The sequence below is a fragment of the Hyaloscypha bicolor genome (genome assembly GCF_002865645.1).
Source record: "Hyaloscypha bicolor E unplaced genomic scaffold K444scaffold_165, whole genome shotgun sequence".
Taxonomy (NCBI): domain Eukaryota; kingdom Fungi; phylum Ascomycota; class Leotiomycetes; order Helotiales; family Hyaloscyphaceae; genus Hyaloscypha; species Hyaloscypha bicolor.
Genome location: NW_020194667.1, coordinates 610,173 through 628,090, shown reverse-complemented (window position 1 = coordinate 628,090; position 17,918 = coordinate 610,173). Strand labels below are relative to the sequence as shown.

At 49.0% G+C, this 17,918-nt stretch overlaps 7 protein-coding genes across 7 annotated transcripts; 4 read left to right on the top strand and 3 right to left on the bottom strand.

The window, feature by feature from the left end:
• Positions 1–453: 453 nt before the first annotated feature.
• K444DRAFT_668449 (uncharacterized protein) lies at positions 454–2,224 on the top strand. Its single transcript, XM_024887410.1, has 5 exons — positions 454–562; positions 616–780; positions 829–882; positions 926–1,229; positions 1,282–2,224. The coding sequence occupies exons 1-5, from the start codon at positions 473–475 to the stop codon at positions 1,920–1,922; spliced, it is 1,254 nt and encodes a 417-aa protein (XP_024729696.1). The 5' UTR covers positions 454–472; the 3' UTR covers positions 1,923–2,224.
• K444DRAFT_619501 (eukaryotic initiation factor 4A-12) lies at positions 1,937–3,716 on the bottom strand. Its single transcript, XM_024881528.1, has 4 exons — positions 3,574–3,716; positions 2,470–3,522; positions 2,253–2,422; positions 1,937–2,195 (listed from the first exon to the last, which is right to left on the bottom strand). Exons 1-3 carry the CDS (start codon positions 3,659–3,661, stop codon positions 2,364–2,366), a joined length of 1,200 nt encoding a protein of 399 aa, XP_024729695.1. The 5' UTR covers positions 3,662–3,716; the 3' UTR covers positions 1,937–2,195; positions 2,253–2,363.
• Positions 3,717–3,968: 252 nt separating this feature from the next.
• Positions 3,969–5,516, top strand: K444DRAFT_542845 (uncharacterized protein; the record flags this gene model as incomplete). The annotated part of the gene is made up of 2 exons (XM_024875910.1): positions 3,969–4,058; positions 4,113–5,516. The coding sequence occupies 2 exons, from the start codon at positions 3,969–3,971 to the stop codon at positions 5,514–5,516; spliced, it is 1,494 nt and encodes a 497-aa protein (XP_024729694.1).
• A 133-nt stretch (positions 5,517–5,649) lies between these two features.
• K444DRAFT_191331 (uncharacterized protein) lies at positions 5,650–8,694 on the top strand. Its single transcript, XM_024870923.1, has one exon. The coding sequence runs from the start codon at positions 5,783–5,785 to the stop codon at positions 8,420–8,422; it is 2,640 nt and encodes an 879-aa protein (XP_024729693.1). The 5' UTR covers positions 5,650–5,782; the 3' UTR covers positions 8,423–8,694.
• Positions 8,695–9,016: 322 nt separating this feature from the next.
• Positions 9,017–10,977, bottom strand: K444DRAFT_542689 (uncharacterized protein; the record flags this gene model as incomplete). The annotated part of the gene is made up of 2 exons (XM_024875898.1): positions 9,017–10,756; positions 10,846–10,977. 2 exons carry the CDS (start codon positions 10,975–10,977, stop codon positions 9,017–9,019), a joined length of 1,872 nt encoding a protein of 623 aa, XP_024729692.1.
• A 4,007-nt stretch (positions 10,978–14,984) lies between these two features.
• On the bottom strand, positions 14,985–15,557 carry K444DRAFT_619497 (uncharacterized protein). The gene has a single exon (XM_024881527.1). It carries the CDS (start codon positions 15,541–15,543, stop codon positions 15,286–15,288), a length of 258 nt encoding a protein of 85 aa, XP_024729691.1. The 5' UTR covers positions 15,544–15,557; the 3' UTR covers positions 14,985–15,285.
• Positions 15,558–16,099: 542 nt separating this feature from the next.
• Positions 16,100–17,872, top strand: K444DRAFT_635732 (uncharacterized protein; the record flags this gene model as incomplete). The annotated part of the gene is made up of 4 exons (XM_024883907.1): positions 16,100–16,174; positions 16,326–16,977; positions 17,077–17,187; positions 17,325–17,872. The coding sequence occupies 4 exons, from the start codon at positions 16,100–16,102 to the stop codon at positions 17,870–17,872; spliced, it is 1,386 nt and encodes a 461-aa protein (XP_024729690.1).
• Between the last annotated feature and the right edge of the window lie 46 nt (positions 17,873–17,918).

Genomic DNA, 17,918 nt, shown 5'->3' with positions numbered 1-17,918 from the left:
GATTGAGAATTGGATTGTTTGGGGCCCCAAGACTAGACACTGAAGATTGCTTGTCCGAGCGGACTTCATCTCTCCGGATTCGATCTCAATATCCTTGAGGTGAGCTGTACATTTATTTCATTATGAGATATTAAAACTTCTTGCCAAATCGCCTTGCAAGGTGCAGCATCCATGAAGTTATCCAAGCTTTCAACTTTCGCTTCCTCCAATGGCGAGTATGAGATTTCTTCTTCGCGCTCCTGCAACCCCCCCCCTCTCTCTCTCCAAATCAAGTCTACTCTCCTCAGCGAGCCGCATATGCACCCATCTCAAAGCGTAAGCCGTCAATCGAGCCTCAGTGGGTAGAAATAACCTGAGCCGGGCCACGTTTCTAGCGCCTTATGTTGTGTAACCTATGCCCAACCCCAAAAGGAGGCTCTTTCCAAATCATGACACAAAAATTTCCATTGCCTTCCTGGTTTGAAATCCAAATATGGATTCACGACCGGTGCCAGGGATGGACTATCGAACTCGGTTCAAAGGCTTTCTGACACTGGAAGAACAGAGAACGAAATTAGTAGAGGTATGGTTACCGACAACTTTCCGTCCGAAGGCTGCTCAAAATTCTTGCCGCAGGAAATCCTAGCGAAGCTTGACGCTGTAACGGCGCGGCTTGATACTGTAGCGAATGAAAGTGCCAGAGAAGCGTCGATTCTCAAAGCCGATTTGGAGAGCGAGAAAGAAGCACGCCGTGTATGGCAGGACAAGTCTGCGACGTTGCGGGACCGTTTATCGTCCATGGTTCGCATATCTTGACCATTGCACAGCTGTTGACTTATTCTATGGCAGGAACAAGCACGGTTTGTGCTTGTGTTAATCGATGCAGATGCGGATAATTACCTGGTAAGACGATTCCTCAACCTTTGCAACCTTATTGACATATCAGTTCCATGAGAAGTATCTGTCGCGTGGTTCGGTTGGAGGGCAGGCTGCCGCAGATCAGTTCATGGAGAAAGTTCGAGAGTATCTGTCATCTCTCGGTTCCACGATCGATGACCCTAAGGCCGTGCCCGTAATGGTGAAGGCCTATGCCAATCTGAGTGGATTGGCGCAAGCGTGTGTAAGAGACAGGAAGTTGAGTTCCGTTAGTGATATGGCCCAGTTTTGGCTCGGGTTCACGCGGCGGTATCCCCTTGTCGACTTCGTCGACGTTGGTTCGGGGAGAGAGGAAGCGGATAATAAGTTGAGAAGTAACTGTGCCCGCATCCTTCAGGTTACGGAATCGAGTGCTGATCTTAGTAGAGGTGCTCGATTTTCACATCGGCAATCCCCAGTGTGAGCATACATTGCTTGCCTGCTGCCATGACGCAGGTTATGTTCCGGATCTTAGACACCATGCAGCGCAGTCTTCTGAGCGCATTACTCTCCTTTTCGCCGGTCATGTAAGGTCGGACATGAGTGCTCTAGGTTTCCGAGCTACTCGTCTCTTTGAGCCTCTCTTTTCTCAGAACAACTCACCTCGGGTGTCACAGGTCCCAATGGATGGCAGAGTTCGCCAACTGTCAGGGAGCACTATCCAGCAAACCTTGGACATAATCACGGCCGAGGCGTCTGCTCCCATCAAAGAGAAACCAGTTAGCAACTGTGGGAGGTTACGTCCGATCTTTCGGACTGCTGCGGGGAAGCGCATTGATAAAGTTTTGAGTGTGGAGAAACGTCTTTTGCAGGAGATGAGAGAACGAAATTTGTGTAGTTGGCACTATTTGCGTTCCGATTGTCAGAAGAGAGGTTCTTGTGAAAGGGTCCATAATTATCCGAGGCCTTTGAGCCCGGAGCAGTATGATGCTCAGTGGTTAGTTGCACGGCAGGGTGCCTGTTATACCCTGCGCAAGAGAGGCGATTGCGATGATGATCAGTGTATGTATGGCCACGGTGTTCCTTGAAGTTATTGCTATCATGAGGTTGGGTATACCTTGGAGATGGAGCTAGAAAGCGAGATCCCTGTTGAGGTGATTTCGCGGGTCTGAATTTTGGCTCGCGTTAGCGATTGGAGTGGGTCTACATTTCTTGGTCGGGGATGGACGTGTCACGTTGAAGGTATTAGAACTGCAAACAGGAGGTGGTATTGCTTGGTATTGTGAACATAATCGGAATTCGGCTTGCTGTCCATCCATCCTAAGCTCTGGAGAAAGAAAAATTGCGATTTAATTTCAGGTCTTGCATAATCAATGTCAGCTAAGCTCTGAAATCCGTTCCACTGAAAGGTTTCTTACTTTTGTAGACTTTGCCTTTTCCTCCCACGTAGCTACGTGCCCTGACGTGCCCATGCACGCAGCTGTTTACTTTCGCACTTGATTCCCATTCCTCAAATCACTTCACCCAAATTAGGTAAGGAGATCCGCAACGTTCATTGGCATCTCATCAATCTGAGTTGAGTAGTACACTATTAAGTAATTAGTAAAATTCCTTAAGAGACCAAGCCAAACTTACACTCAATATCTCTCAAGATCCTGACATCCTCGCTTGTGACAAAGTTGATAGCAACACCCTTCCGTCCGAATCTACCGCTGCGACCAATGCGATGGATGTAATTCTCGCGATTGCTCGGCAAATCGTAGTTGATGACCAACGAGACTTGTTGAACATCGATACCACGAGCCCAAACATCGGTAGAAATTAAGACTCTCGAGTTGCCCTGGCGGAAGTCTTGCATGATGCTGTCTCTCTCCTTTTGCGGCATCTCTCCATGCATGGATGACACCGTGAAATTGGCCTCGCGCATTTTATCTGTCAACCAATCTACCTTTCTGCGCGTGTTGCAAAAAATAACCGCTTGTGTGATGGTAAGGGTATCATAGAGATCGCAGAGCGTGTCGAACTTCCATTCTTCCTTCTCAACAGCAATGAAGTACTGCTTGAGACCTTCCAGAGTCAATTCATCACGCTTGACCAGAATGCGTACGGGGTCAGTCATGAATTTCGTAGTCATATCGAGGACATCGTATGGGAGGGTAGCGGAAACGACGACGACCTGAGTCGCAGGAGGGAGGTAGCGGTAGACATCATAGATTTGCTCTCTAAAGCCCCGGTTCAGCAATTCGTCAGCCTCGTCAAGGACGAGCATCTTGATATGGCGGGTTCGAAGATTCCGTCGGCGGATCATATCGGCAACTCGCCCAGGTGTGCCAGAAACAATATGCTGTCCATAATCAAGTTTGCGAATATCCTCTCCAACATTGGTGCCTCCAATACAAGCATGACATTGAACATTCATATAATCTCCCAGGGCCATCACAACCGACTGAATCTGGGTCGCAAGTTCTCGGGTAGGCGATAGGACGAGGGCTTGGGTTTCGCGGACCGCGGTGTCGATGACTTGCAGCATGCTGATTGAGAAAGTAGCTGTCTTTCCTGTACCAGATTGCGCCTGAGCGATGGTGTCGCGGCCCTTGCAGATTTGCACGATTGCTCGGGACTGGACGGCAGAAGGAGACTCGTAGCCGTATGCGTAAATACCACGGAGGAGGTTCTCTTTGAGATGCACTGTTGGTCAAGAGTTAGCAGACTCCACGAGACAGAGAAAAGGGTACTTTCTGTCTTGGAACGTCGGTGCGACGGTTACGTCCTTGGAGGTCGTGAACTCCATCCTCTCATCAGCCTTGCGATCAATACCGTCTGCCATGATTGTGATTTAGTTCGGATTTGCGTGATATCTTGTTGTGGCTTCTTGCTTGAAGGTTTGAAGCCGAATGATCCTTCCCCAGCCTGCTTTAAATATTTTAGCGCCATTCAATGGGCGCGAAATGATTGGTCGGCGCAAAAGCTCGCCGAGCCTCGAGGAAGAAAATCGACCTGTTCAACCTCACAACACCAAAACGCAACCATAGCAAACGTCCTCCTTCGATTTTCTCTTCAAACGAAATTTCTCAACCTCCTCTTCTGGTTAGATCGTCTTCACCACCAGAGCCTGATCGTGACAAGAAGCAAGGATGATTTTAGAGGAGCAGAGATTCCTCCACGAAGATCTCGAGAGGCTCGAGCAAGCTATCAGTGATCGTGTTGCTGAAGAGCCGCGACATGTGGGACGCTCCGGCCAAAATCAGACTGATCATAAGCTAATATTGGGTGCCAAGGTCCGCGAAAGATTGAATCGGGACCACCAGATTGCTGGCTTCCTCGACCGAATTCAAGATCAATCGAAACGGCTACTCGACATCTACAAAGACGCAGATGGTAGTCGAACGAAGGAGATCCAGGCAATATCTACAGGAGAGCCCCTTGAGGAGTTCTATAAGCAGATGGCAGATATCAAGTCCTTCCACCAGCGGTATCCTAACGAACCTGTCGAGAATCTTGAGAGGGCATATAAGAAGAGGACACTGGGCGAAGGAGAGACAACAACCTATGAGATTGACAACATGTTCACTGGCGAAGAAGCTTTTGGGAAATTCATGGATCTGACGACAATTCACGAACTCTACCTCAACCTTCCCAGCATCAAGCGACTTACGTACCTACAATACCTCGACGCCTTTGACTCATTCGTACCTCCACAATTATCCATCAAGCGACCGGACAAAATGACCGACCAATACTTCAACTATGTGGGAGAACTGGCGAAGTATCTGGAAAGTTTTATGCGGCGTACCAGACCACTCGAAGACTTGGAGAAGCTGATTAAGAGCTTCGATGAAGACTTTGACAAGGCGTGGAATGATAATGATGTTGTTGGCTGGAAGCTAGAAGTCCCTGCGCCTTCAATTGGACCTGCTACCGACGGAGTTTGGTGCGCAGATTGCGAGAAGGAGTTCAAGAACGATAATGTCTATAAGGCCCATTTGACCGGAAAGAAGCACATTCGTGCAGCCGAGGCGAGAGCAGCACGACAAGAAGCTGGAAATGATACAAATGGCTCGGCGAACCGCGGCTCGAACACGTTGCGATTGAAGGAGCGGGCAATTGCAGAGCGAGAATTCCGGGTCAAGCGATTAGCAGCAGCAATGTCACAAGAGAGGAGCGATACCCGTGTCAACGTGGAGCGCAAGCAAGGTATGACCGAGCGCGAAAGGCAAATGGAACTGGATGCCCTTTTCGCCGAGTCGTCTTCCGCGGCGCCACAAGCCGACGACTCGGACAATGAATCCGATGGAGACGACAAAATCTACAACCCACTGAAACTGCCTCTCGCTTGGGACGGCAAACCAATCCCTTTCTGGCTATACAAGTTACATGGTCTCGGCGTTGAATTCAGGTGTGAGATCTGTGGGAATTACGTATACATGGGACGAAGAGCTTTTGATAAGCATTTCAACGAGGCACGTCATATCTACGGACTGAAGTGTCTTGGAATTACGAACACGACCCTGTTCAGAGAAATCACTGATATCGCAGATGCTGTCAAGCTATGGGATAAGATCCAGCGGGATAAACAGAAGGGCAAGAAAGATGAGGGCAGCGTGGTCCAAATGGAGGATGCTGAGGGTAATGTTATGCCTGAGAAGGTCTACTATGATTTGCAAAAGCAAGGCCTGTTGTAGATGGTGCGTCAGTGGGGCCAAAGGCTACTGTATAGTATGTATTCCACCAAGAGCCACAAAAAAAAAACCTCGTGGTGCGTTGATGACATTAGGATTTTCATTTGGTGATTTTTATGGTTGGCTCGTTCGTCGATCGTTTGTGAGCCGTCGAATATAGTCCTTTTCAAACTGCGGTTCGACAGCAACATGATATCAGCGCAACCACCAAATTAACACCTCGCCGAGTGGTGACAAGGCTTGGGTGAACAGGGTGCGCGAAGAGCTGTATGCATATCATTGGTCGCAACTACCCAATTTGGCTCAACCACCATTCCCACCTTGATAGCTGCCAGTTACGCGCTTTCCTCAATGCTTTAGTAGCTTCTGTTGCAGACCCTCATAGGGCCCATTCATATACAGAATGGTTGACCTGTCGGGTTGAACTTAGTGCTGAACTCGCACACAATTTTTTTAGTCGCAGCATATATAAATTAATGTTATCTGCACTTTTTCTTCATTCTCCAACGACTATCCATCCGGCAAAAATGAAGATCACATTGTTCATCGCCTCGGCCATTCTGGCTTACGGTGCTGTTGCAGCGCCAGTTCAGTCGTCATCGCCGCTCGAGAAGAATTCCCGCGAAAATCAAAAGCATGAAATTGAAGATCTCCCTCCGATCTCAACTTTCGTCACACCTAGAGGTTTCATTGAGCCTATTCCTGAGTATCCTCACGAGACAACAAAGACTAGTCTTCCTTTCGACAACCACCCAGACAACTCAGAGAGCTTCCTAGCCATCGTCGACAATATCCCGGGCGATGAAATGAAGAGCCAGACCAAAACCACTGTTTCGCCTCAACATGGCTATCCCCCAGTTTCCGGCTCCCATCATGGGGGTTACCACAATACAAATCTTCGCGATCTGCTGGACAAAATTGATTTCAAGGAGTCTGTATGCATCGAGAAGCAAGCTCATGAACGCTTGCAGAAGCACTCCAAGCGTTCTGATCCCCGAGTCGAAAAAGCCGTCGGGTTACTCAAGAGACTCGATATTCTCAACTCCGCCCAGACTTTAGATGAAAAGATGGCCGAGATAATCATCGATGAGCTTGAATCTTATCTCAGAACGTACCGCGCCAAGGGCTGGAAGTACGACGCTCCCCACGTCGAAGTCGCCGCTATCCACAAGGCAGAGGACCACCTCCATGGTCTCAACCTTACCAGGGATGCCACCCTGAGGCATGGCGAGAAGCTGCGGGATCTCTGTTATCAGATTGATGGTAGCTATCACAGGAAGGAAGCGTGTGCTAGAGGAATCATGGAGAACGGAATTGTGCGGAATCTAACGGCAGGGCTGGGGAAGCGAGCGGTCAGTGAAGACACATCCGGCGATGTCGCTGCTTCTCAACCTAACCCGGGTGCATCCCCTTCTCTAACCGGCCAACCCCCGTCTGTCGAAACCTCTGTATCTCAATTCGCCTTGGCCTACTGTCCTGGCGAATCTGATTGGAAACCCGCGGAACAATTCTCGGACGTCAGTGATTGTGCTCGTCTCACTCGGGACGTGAAGACTAGCGAACTCGAGCGTCGACAAGACGACCCAGCTTGGTTTGACAAGTTCATATTCCCTGAGTATGAGAACAGCCTCCCTAAGCGAAATGATAGAAGGTGGGATTTTGAGGGATCGATGTCTATGGAGTTTGAGGATCCTAAATCCCATGAGACTACCGATGTTGATCTCGAAGCTAATTGGTTCTCCGATTGGAAGCGAGCTCTTGCTCAAGGCAATGAAGAGTCCCGCACTTCCTCTGCAAAGCAAGACGTAACGCCAGAACTTGCAGACCGGATCAGGAATTTAGAGGATGAGATAGGAACGGAGATCACCAAGCCCTTCAATGAACTCAAGAATGCTACTGAGAACGCAACGGGTGCTATTCAAGACGCTGTCGAACGTTTCGCCGTCAGGGTTAATAAGCACAATTCCTACTCCTCTGGAAAGCTCAACTTCACTGCCACCTTCGATCCATCAAAATATTGCAAGAGAGACCTCGCCGAGAGCGTCAAGAAGGCTGAGGACGAGATTGCTGCCAAAATCAGGGAAGGGTATGACCATATCACCGCGCCTGTCACTGTGACTAAAAACTGCACCTATAATGTCACAGCCGTAGGGTCCATCCCAGTAAAGCATAACGCGACGGCCAGGTTCAATCCAACATGGCATTACAAGCGCGGTCTGCCAGAAAGTGTCAGGAAGCTGGAGAACGAGATCGGCTCCAAGATCACAGAGCCCTATAACGAGGTTACCCAGCCACTCACCGAGTTCAAGAACTCCACGGAACGAGGGCTCCACCGTTTAGCTCACAAGGCGGAAAATCTGACAACTAACCATCCCTATGGCAAGGAGGGCTCGCCCGCCAACGAAAACGACGATCTCGAAAGGATTTTCGCCGAGCACTACAAATCTCCAGCCTTTCGTGACTTCCTTCACAGAGTATTCAACATAACATCTGGCAACCGCAACTCCACCAGTTGTCCCTATGCCGGCTCACACGACAAGAGCGCTACCAACCATACCTCTTCCTCGTCCTGCGGCGAGGGAACCTGCGGCCGGATCCACGCCAAAGACTTCAAGCAATCCGGCAAGCACTTATCCCCCCGAGAGAGAGCCAAATACTGTGCAGCCCACAAGTATGGTACAAACACGCCCGAGTTTGAATTCAGTCAACATCACTCAGCGGAGGTGTTTGATCGTATGGTGGATATCATGGACATGAAGCATAAGGCGTCGAATCGATACGATGAGGATCGCTTTATTTCAAAAGCGGAACAGCGTTTGCGGGTCCAGCAACTTATGTTGGAGTATGATGAAGCTGGCTTTGATCCGAGCACTGCGGTAGCAAAACCGATCAAGAAGACCCTTTATTAATGCTTCAAGTACTCTGCTCCACGGTTGCTGTTGGCGTTCTGGAAATTGTGAAAGAATAGTTGGAGGGAGGTAATGTAACTTGGATTAACAAAACTGTATTGTTTATATAAACTGTATTGAGAGAGCATCTGAGCGCTCCTTACCTAGACTGCAAATAAAGTATTTTCGTCATACAGTACAAGATTGATATTTATGCTTGAAACGTCGAGGGCCACAGCAATCTCTTGGTCCAACTTCCGTCTCTCTACACACTTTGCTCACATTTCAGTAGACATCTTGTAAAAGTCTTCGCATTCTGCTGATCCCATCAAAGCTCAGTTTATTCTAAGTGCAAACTCAACGTGGATTTCAACGCAAAAATCAAATGCAAATATGTAACGGCTCAGTATGCCCTTCATGATATCCATCCGTCAATCTAAGTATCCATCCCTGCAAATCCAATGCAACTATAAGAATCCAACGCAACAATCAATGTAAAAATCATGACCACATATTCATCCCAGATCGCCCAACACCCAGTATCCACCAATACTAATAATATCCCCCATCATTACGTCTCCTTGACACTCGATCCAGATTCCCCACATCACAACTCTATAATGCCTTCTCCCTCTCCGCCTCGACTGCCTCCAAACGATCAGTTTCCATATTCTCCTTTTCGCAGATTCGGCAGCCACATCCCCTGTCGAACCATTTCTCGAGCCAAGCTCTCTTCGTGTGTCGCCCCTCATCAGCCTCGCCCTCGCCCTCACTTCCCTCTCCATCACCCTTGCTTCCAAGAGGATTCCCAATGTATGAAATCTTCAACTCTTCACCCTTCCTGATATCACGTGCAGCGGTGCACCAAACGGCAGAGCATCCTGGGCTCAGGATTTCACCATTCATGCCCTTCAGCCAATCAATACTAACATCACCCGATGGGACGGCACCATGCCACGAGACATTCGGTTCGCAGCTGTGATTAAAGAACAAGTAGTTCGGGTTAAGATTAACCATAACTATTTGTTTCCCAGTGAGATTCGTCTTTCCCATATTTGCATTGTTTTCGATGCGCCAAAATATGGTTTGAATGACCTCCGGAGTCCAATGTGAGTCGGTGAAGACATTGATGCCGAGTTGCATCAAGATTCGGGTGGGTGCCACAACATTCTCGAAATATTGCCAATCGTGGCTAACACCTGGTTGCACTTTGTCTGCCGGAGAGTAGTTCGCGGCCATCCGTGCGATCAGTGGGTATTGCAGAGGGTGGATAGCTAGCTCTCCCTTTTTCGCTCGTTCTCGAGCTTCTGCTAGGACAATGGCTACCACTCGAAGGAAGAGGATTGGGCGCCAGCGTGTACCACATCCTTCTTTGCCCATCAAACCCTGACTCTCGAAGAGCCAATCAAAACTCTTCTTACACATTAACTTGTGATAGCCAGCAAGTGCTGTATCATGGCAAGCTATGCTGCAGAACGCTGCCGTTTTGCAGCAAGTTGGACGGATGATTCGAGTAGGGTGCATATAAGGTGCAACGAGGGCTCCATGGCAGGCCTCGCAGTGCTTGAGTCTTGTTGGAGAGACATCGGATATGCCGGTCACGCATTGATCGACCATGATTTTCTCGTCTAATTTGATGTCTCTCGCGGCGAATAAACCAAGAGGACCAACGTCCTCGTTTTCTTTGGTGGGCAATTTTGGAAGTTGGGATGACGACCCAAATACAACAGGCTCGACTTGGCATGTTCCATTCCCAGCAAGTCCTGCGTTGACATGGCGCAGCAAATCGGGCGTGCGGATACAAAGACTCTGATCCATCCACGGATACTGCTTCTGATAGATCTTGCCCGTCCTTGTAGACGCCACGATGTCTTTCTCATTGCCCAAGACTTCCCTGAGCCCCTTGTGTCGCGCCAGAAAGGCCGTCTTCAGATCTCCCCGCATTTCCAAGAGTTCTGCATCTCGAGGGAAACGATTCAGGCCAGCCTTTGCTTGGACCAGTCCATCCCAGAAATCCGCACACCCAAGGAGTCCGTTCACAAGCTCTCGATATGTTTGAAGATTCAAACTTGTTATCTCATCGGCAATGACGACGGGTGACTCAGTTCCGAGTCTCTTACTTATTGCCTCATAGACAAGAGTACCAAGATCTCTCGGATGTTGTAGAAACGTATTGACATTTAAGGCGGCCTCAGTCAAAACGAGGGCCTTGTGCGCATTAGCTGCACCTGTATCGGTAAATCCGAGCTTGGATTCCACGGCACTGAGGTCGATGAGAAGAGAGGGGTCGTAAGGTGAGATCAAAAGATCGTGAATAAGAGCTTTGCGAAAAGCAATGAGACTATCTAGATGTCCCTGAAACTTTCTGTTAGCAAAGCAAATATATGGTACTCCCCAGAACTTTTGCTGGGAAGTTTGGAATGAAAGTGCTGGGAAGAACTCACTGCTCCTTGAAGCTCAATATTGTGCTCCAAAAAGAAGGTGCTCGTGCCAATCCACTCAATTTGGATTCCCTTCTCCGAATTTTCCAGGGCCTGAGAAATATTGTCAACGCTTGGAACCAGCACCCGAACCATCTCTTCTGCACCGCTACTGTCATCTGCAACCTCAGATCCAGAGCCCGAAGTCTGCTCGACCCCTTCCATAATATCTTCCAATATATGTCTGTCCAGCGCAGTGTATTGCGATCCATGACTGAATATTGGAGACGCAAGTTCCAGCCCTCCATTCCTGGTCCCGTTGTGAAGATGTGGCCCAGTGAATGTGACTTGTTTTTTGATATGGCCTGTTCCTTTTCCAGGCTCAACCATGAGAGGAGGACTCATATCCCTCTTGGCGACTGGAGTATCGTCAAAATTGATAGATGAATCCGTGTGGACTCTTTGCGCCATAGGAGTGGAATTATTGCTGGATACTTTCTCTGGAGTCGCAGTGACGCTGGGAGATGGAATGTCGGTCATCGAGGCCATGTCAATAATGGCGTGATATGAGTTGGATTAAAGAATGGAGGATGAAGATATGTGGTTGGCGGCAAATGCAAAGATTGTGAATTGCGGAAAGATCTTGATGAGAGAAGCCCTGTGGATGTCGGAGGGTAAGATGTATGAGATGTGCATAGATGGTGGAGGGAGAAGATATCGATGAAAGGGGATATGTAAATGACTGGTTAGGTGGTCGGCCTTAGAGAGGTTGATGTTGGTTGGGGCTGGTGCTTGTTGGGAAAATGGAAGAGTTGGTAGTTGGGAGAGGTTCCCAGTTCTTAAATAGATTTCAGAAACTGGCGAGATCAGGCGATGAAGTTCCGAAGGTCCAAGTAATGAAGTGAATATTCATTTTAAATGGCAGGTGCAACCGTGCAAATGTTCGGACGATGCTTTCCTGTGTCGGCTTAATGCTCAAGGAATGCTGTGTACAATTCTTGCTCCCATCAGATTAATGTACCAGGAAAAAGCGCGACAACATTTAAAGAAGGAAGGAAGGAAGGCCTAGGAGGCGGATGGCGGAAGAATTAGTGAGCGCTTAATGGATATTGGGGATGGTGGTGTTGGTTGTGGTAGTTGTTGGTGGAAGATGTGGTGGACTGGTGGTGGTCTGAAGAGGCTGACAGTTCTTAAATAGATGCCAAGAGCTAGCAAGCCCATGGAGTGAAGGCACAAAGAATGCAGTGAATGATCCTATAAATCGCAGGTGCAGAAGACGGGACGAACGGTCCAATTAGGAAGAGAGGTCGAAGAGAAGGCTTTCCTCTTTCGACGAGCGGAATCTAAGCGATGAATCATTAAGAATACGAAGATGGGATCAACGATCCAACGAGGAAGAAGGGCACGGATACTCTGTGAAATCAGACGACGGAAACGAAAAAGGGGCTTGTAAATAGTCCAATTAAAAGGGCAGGTGTGATGCTAGTCCTCCCCTCGTTAGCTTGGTGTTCTTGCAAAGTCGGGTGCAATTCTCAGAAGGAAATGGTAAACTGCTCCAGAAATCCCATACAATCTTCTCAAATGCTCTCCAAGTACAAGAAAGGCAGGATCAAACGAGGACATTCAAGTAAAATAAATTGTGTCGTGAGTTCTTGTGTTGAATAAAAAAGAGTTGGGACGAATTTGGGGAGTATGATGCCAGACAAGGGATTGCAGGTCCTGTGAAAGAAGCAAACGTTGTGGGCAAAGGCTGACAGTAGCAGAGATGGCACTTGAGATTTTGCACAGTTAGCAGTTGAAGCAGATGCCAGGGGTTAAAAATCCGGGTGAGAACAGATGGTCAGCTTGTGAAGTGGAGGCAGGGGACCCGGACCCGGGACCGGTACTGTGAGGAGTGAATAACAAAGCTAGAGTCCAGCCGAGTTCAAGTGCAGGAAGAAGGAGCAAACGACTTGGAGGCAAGCGGTTTATTCCTTGATTTTCTTCGATCTGATGTTTTCTTTGTTGCTAGGCGGGAAGGTGCAGCCGTGTCCAAGAAGAGAAAGGCAATCTGTTTGCTGTTGGGGAAGGCCCTATCCAGACGTCAGACGTCTAATTACTTGTACAAGCGGTAGAGGCCCAAAAGCATTGTTGTGAATAGAACGAATTGGGACAGTGAAGTATTGAGATAAATGTCATCATGGCTAGATTCCAACTTTCTGCACAAACAAGCGCATTCGGCAGTGCAGCAACTCGATTCGGATACTGAGTTGACCAGGTACTGACGAGATCGAGTTCTGTGAGTCCAGGGGCCCAGAATCCAAGATGAGCAGGAGCAATTGCCAAATACATTGGTGGGATGAGGAGATAAAAAATGGCAAGTGCCTCTGCGCTTCGTGATCTCAAAGTCCTGTGGTTCAAGACAGTTGGTAAGTATCCAAGAAAATGGAGGGGTCCGTCATTGATGCCCGAATGTCCGAGGAGAGGTGTGAGGATTTTTGTAGTCCAACCCCAATGCTGCAAGAAGAGCTGGTAGAAAGCCTGGTGGACCGGCTTCGCTGTTCCACCAAAAGCTTTAACAAAGGGTTATGACCATGCGTCATCAAGGTTGCAGCAGGTGCAGGCGTCGACATGAGTAGGATTCCGACATAGGTGGGAGCAACCCGAATGTACAGTACCGAGTCCAGCACAGAAGCCAAGCCTCGACAAATGGAAAGGGGTGCGTTGATCCTGGTTTTCCAAGTCCGAGGAGCGCCTCCTGAAATTTCCAGGTTCAGTGGACGATTCGAATGTCTCTGATCAGCTCTAATTGGCGATTTCAAAAAGACGGGCCACGAGTTGGGCTGCATCCAGTGTCTCTCAGAAAAGAAAGAGCAAATGGAAATATGATATAGGCTCAGGTAAACTCGCGCGCCCATTCTTGTCTGCAATCGCGCATGATTCGATGAAAGAAGAGTCAGGCCGTTCTTTAAGTGTTCCAATCCACTTTGAACAAGTGAACTCGGTCATTTGCAAATAGACAAGGAGCAAAGATTTGGCAATGGAGCTGTTTGACCAAACTCACCAAATTATACCAATCTGCTGCCATGAGTAGAAGCTGAACTGGTCCAAGGTTTCATCAATGTACCTGCATTGTCCTGGGATGCAAGAACAATCAGCCTTTGCAATACGTTTGAGAGTTCGAAGCGTTTGATCTGAATTGCTACCAAAGCATTAGCTAACAGCAAACGATAGCGCAAGTCGTCCAGAAGATGAGCGGAAAGTCAAGTGTAAAGACAGGTTGAGGTAGCAGTGGTCCTGACACTGATTACCTCGGCGACAACGCTGAATGAAAGTATCTGGATGTTGTGCGAAAAGTCAAGCTTTTGGAGAATACATCCCAACATTGTTAGCTCAGTCCCCTTGTACATTAGACAGATATTGGGGAAAGAATATATAACGAAACGGGAAGATAAGACGCTTTGCATTACTTCGAACACAATCTCGTCTTGGAAATAAGACGACAGGCAATCTCTGACAAGAAATATTCTGAGAGAAAAGCGAGTCAGGGGTCAGACCGTTATAAAGCGAACAAAAGCTAACTGCAAACAATAGTCATCTAGTGAGGCAATAAAACCAAGAATGAGCATGTTAGCTCAAATGATATTCAGACCAGTACCTTGAGAAGTAGCGCAACCCGTCCGGTTTCGTAAAGGAAGGAATTTAGTGACAGCAGTTGGATGGCTGAAAAAGTAGAGAATAAGGCGAAAATATCAAGGACTCGAGGCCAAAACCTTGGAACATATCGAGGCTGGTACTTTGAATTGTACCGCTGCTGACCATGGCTCTAAAGTAAGGAAGGTGATGTGGCGTTGGCTATATAATGAAGAGGATCTTGGCGAAATCGCAGTTTAGAGAGAGTGGAACCACAAAGCTGTGAGAAGAAGGTGACTCCTGTCAAAGACATGAGAGATCATTTTGGATGGTGAGATATGCTCCAGCCTTAAAAAGGTGATCAGGTCTACCCAAGAAGCGGAGAAGAAGATTCAAGACTCGCATGGGATATTGAAATGTTAGCCATTGATCCTCGAACCTCTTGAACAAAAAGGGGAAAATAGGAACTGCTACTGACAGCAAATTTGGAAGGGATGACATGGCAGCTGACTAGAAAACGTGGATTGGACCTGTTGAAGTGACCTCCGTGGCTGGGGACGGAATTTATCTTGGTGACTTATTTTACAAGATGACAAGAGACCAATTTCGTGCAAGGTACGCGATGGGATGTAATATCTGAAGGAAGATGCGAGCCTGCCCCCAGCACTTTGAATAGAATCTCCGGGCTCCTCTGTCCATTAATCGAAGAAGAGGTCGCCATAATTGATATCCGTGGAGGATTGTGCATGGTTCCTGTGACGGAAAGTAGTAATCTTGGCCTCGGGCAATACATCCTTTTAAATGCTTCCTGATTCGAACTTCTTGTCGCATCTGAGAATTTTCTGGATGCTGCTAGAGCAATCCTCCACTAAAGACTCCCTTTTCTTTCCACAAGAACAACCGGACTGTTGTGTCACGTGACGCGAATGCATCGACTGTTTGCGGCTTGAACATGCTGAGGAAAGCACATTTCTGACTTATAGAATGATCTTCGCCGTAGTAAAGTCCAGGCTGAAACCCATGAAACGGGTCGGGTTGGGCCAGTGAAAGTACCAGACACGAGTGGTTGACCTGGGTTGCGGCAGCGGATGGAAGGAAAGTCGGGCTCATATGCTTTGCTCGAGGAATTATCCCATTCCCAGAATCAATTGCGTTTTCAGTCAGGTATTGTTGAGAATGAGCAGGCTATCAGAGATAGATCTGGATGGCAGAGTTTCTGCATCAGTCCACCAAAGCCCCCTCTTGAGCTGCTTGGAGATGCCGAAAACAAATCATAAGGAATACGTCGCGAGAACTTGAGTCGTCTCAAGATTCGAGGATGAGGCCAGTCTGCTACCATCGGTGATGGAAGATGAGAGAGGTTGGCCTCATTTTGAGATGTCGTTGAAGATTGGCGACTTTTTATGCCCGGCTTCATAAAATTCACAAGTTATGCAAGCTCTCATTCTCTCATCCCTGTCCTGAATGCTGACACCCCTTCGTATTTCGTTCGTATTTCGTACGGACTTCGTGCTTCAGACAACATCTCTTCCAGACAGACCAGGCCCAACCATGAGAACTCCGAAAACTTGTTTGCCGAGTCCTATTCAGGATCGAAACAGGTGATCAGACACACTGCCAGACTTCCCATTGCAGCCGGGAGACAGCGCGTTGATAGGGTACCATTATGCCGGGAGGATCTAGGAGGCCGCATCGCAAGACTCGCAGTGGGTGTTTAGGATGTAAGGCACGGCGAATAAAGGTATGTCTTGCAGAATATCCCGCCTTGCTTTCTCACTCAAAGTATTTGGTTGGCTTCTAGTTTAGGTACTGCTACATGAAGAACTCTTTTTGGCAATTCATCTCAAGACACGATTCCCATCTCACTTCCAACCGCTGATTAAAGCCTTTAGTGCGACGAAGTAAAACCCTCCTGCGGAACCTGCACCCGCTACTCCTCCCCCTGCACTTTTCCCGCCCGCCTCTCCACCCCGCAAAACTCCACCTCCTCGCGCTCACCCTCTCTCATCCCGCATTCCCACATCACCCCACTCCCCCACTCCCCGCAACCAAGCTTCACAAACCCCGCCTCAAACACCGCCTTCAACACCCAACACCTCGAGCTCCTCCACTTGTACACCACAACCACAGTCTACACCTTCACCACGTTGCCCGCCCGGGCACAAATCTACCAACACATCGTCCCCCAGCTCGCCTTCCGACACCCCTTCCTCCTCAGCGGGATCCTGGCTCTCTCCGCCCTGCACCTCTCGCACCTCCACCCCGCACGCAAAGACCAACTGCATCGCGATGCAGTCGAGTACCACGATGTCGCCCTGAAGGGCTTCAAGCAAGAGCTGGGGAGTATCACGAAGGAGAATTGCGAGGCGTTGTATGTGTTTAGCACGTTTCTGGTCGTGTGCGCCTGGGCTGGGAGTGAGGGGAAGGGGAATCTGTTTTTTAGTGATGGGGAGGGGGAGGGGGCGGAGGGACAGGAGGGAGGCACGGCGGAGTGGGTGAATTTGTTGAGGGGGAGTCGGACGTTGGCGAGGGATTGCTATGAGTGTATGTCTCTCTCTTTCCCTCTCCTTTCGAATTCTAGAGGACCCAATGCGACGAATGGGTAATGAGGCGGAGTAATGTTGCCGACTGACGACATGACAGGGGTGATGGACGGGCCTGTGAGGACCTTTATACAGCTGTACAACGACCAACCCAAGTTTTTCGACCTGCCCGAGGAGGATGCCGCGAGGTTTTCGGCGCTGGAGACGCTTTGTAAGATCCATGACCACCTGACCCTTCTCTTCCATTTCTCCTTCACCTCGATCACGTGTTTCCTCTTTCCTCTTCCAACACTTTCTCCATTTCCTTCATATGAATACAGGCAGAAGAGATACTGACCCTCCCTTCAGGGGGTCCCGAAAGCGCCTTCACCCCCGCCGAAAAAGAAGCCCTCTCAGAAGCCCTCCGACACCTCAAAGAAATCTACGCAATGTACTTCTCCCCTCCCCATCCCCATCCCCGCTTCCTCCGTTTTTGGATATTGACGAAAAGGAAAAGGCTCCTCCACTACGGCGCCACCTCGCAGAAGCTCTGCACAATAGCCATGACGATCGCCTGGTCGACCATCACGCCCGACACCTACATCTCGCTCGTGTCGCAGCGCTGCCCGGAAGCGCTGGTCCTGCTCGCGCACTACTGCCTCCTGCTGTCGAAGATCGATAACGTGTGGTGGCTGAAGGGGATCAGTCGGCATTTGCTGCGGAGCGTGTGTCGGATGATTGGGAGGGTTGGGGATGCTGGGGATGGAGGGGAGAGCGGTGGGGACAAGTGGGAGAGTTGGATTAGCTGGCCGTTGCAGGAGTTGGTATTGACGGAGTTTAGGGGCGAGGAGGTGGAGAGGAAGTATGGGTTGATGAGGGAGGAGAATCGCTTGAGGGTTGGGGCTAATACTGGGTGATATGTGGCGTGTTAATCGATCCACGCTATTTAAAAGATTACAATCC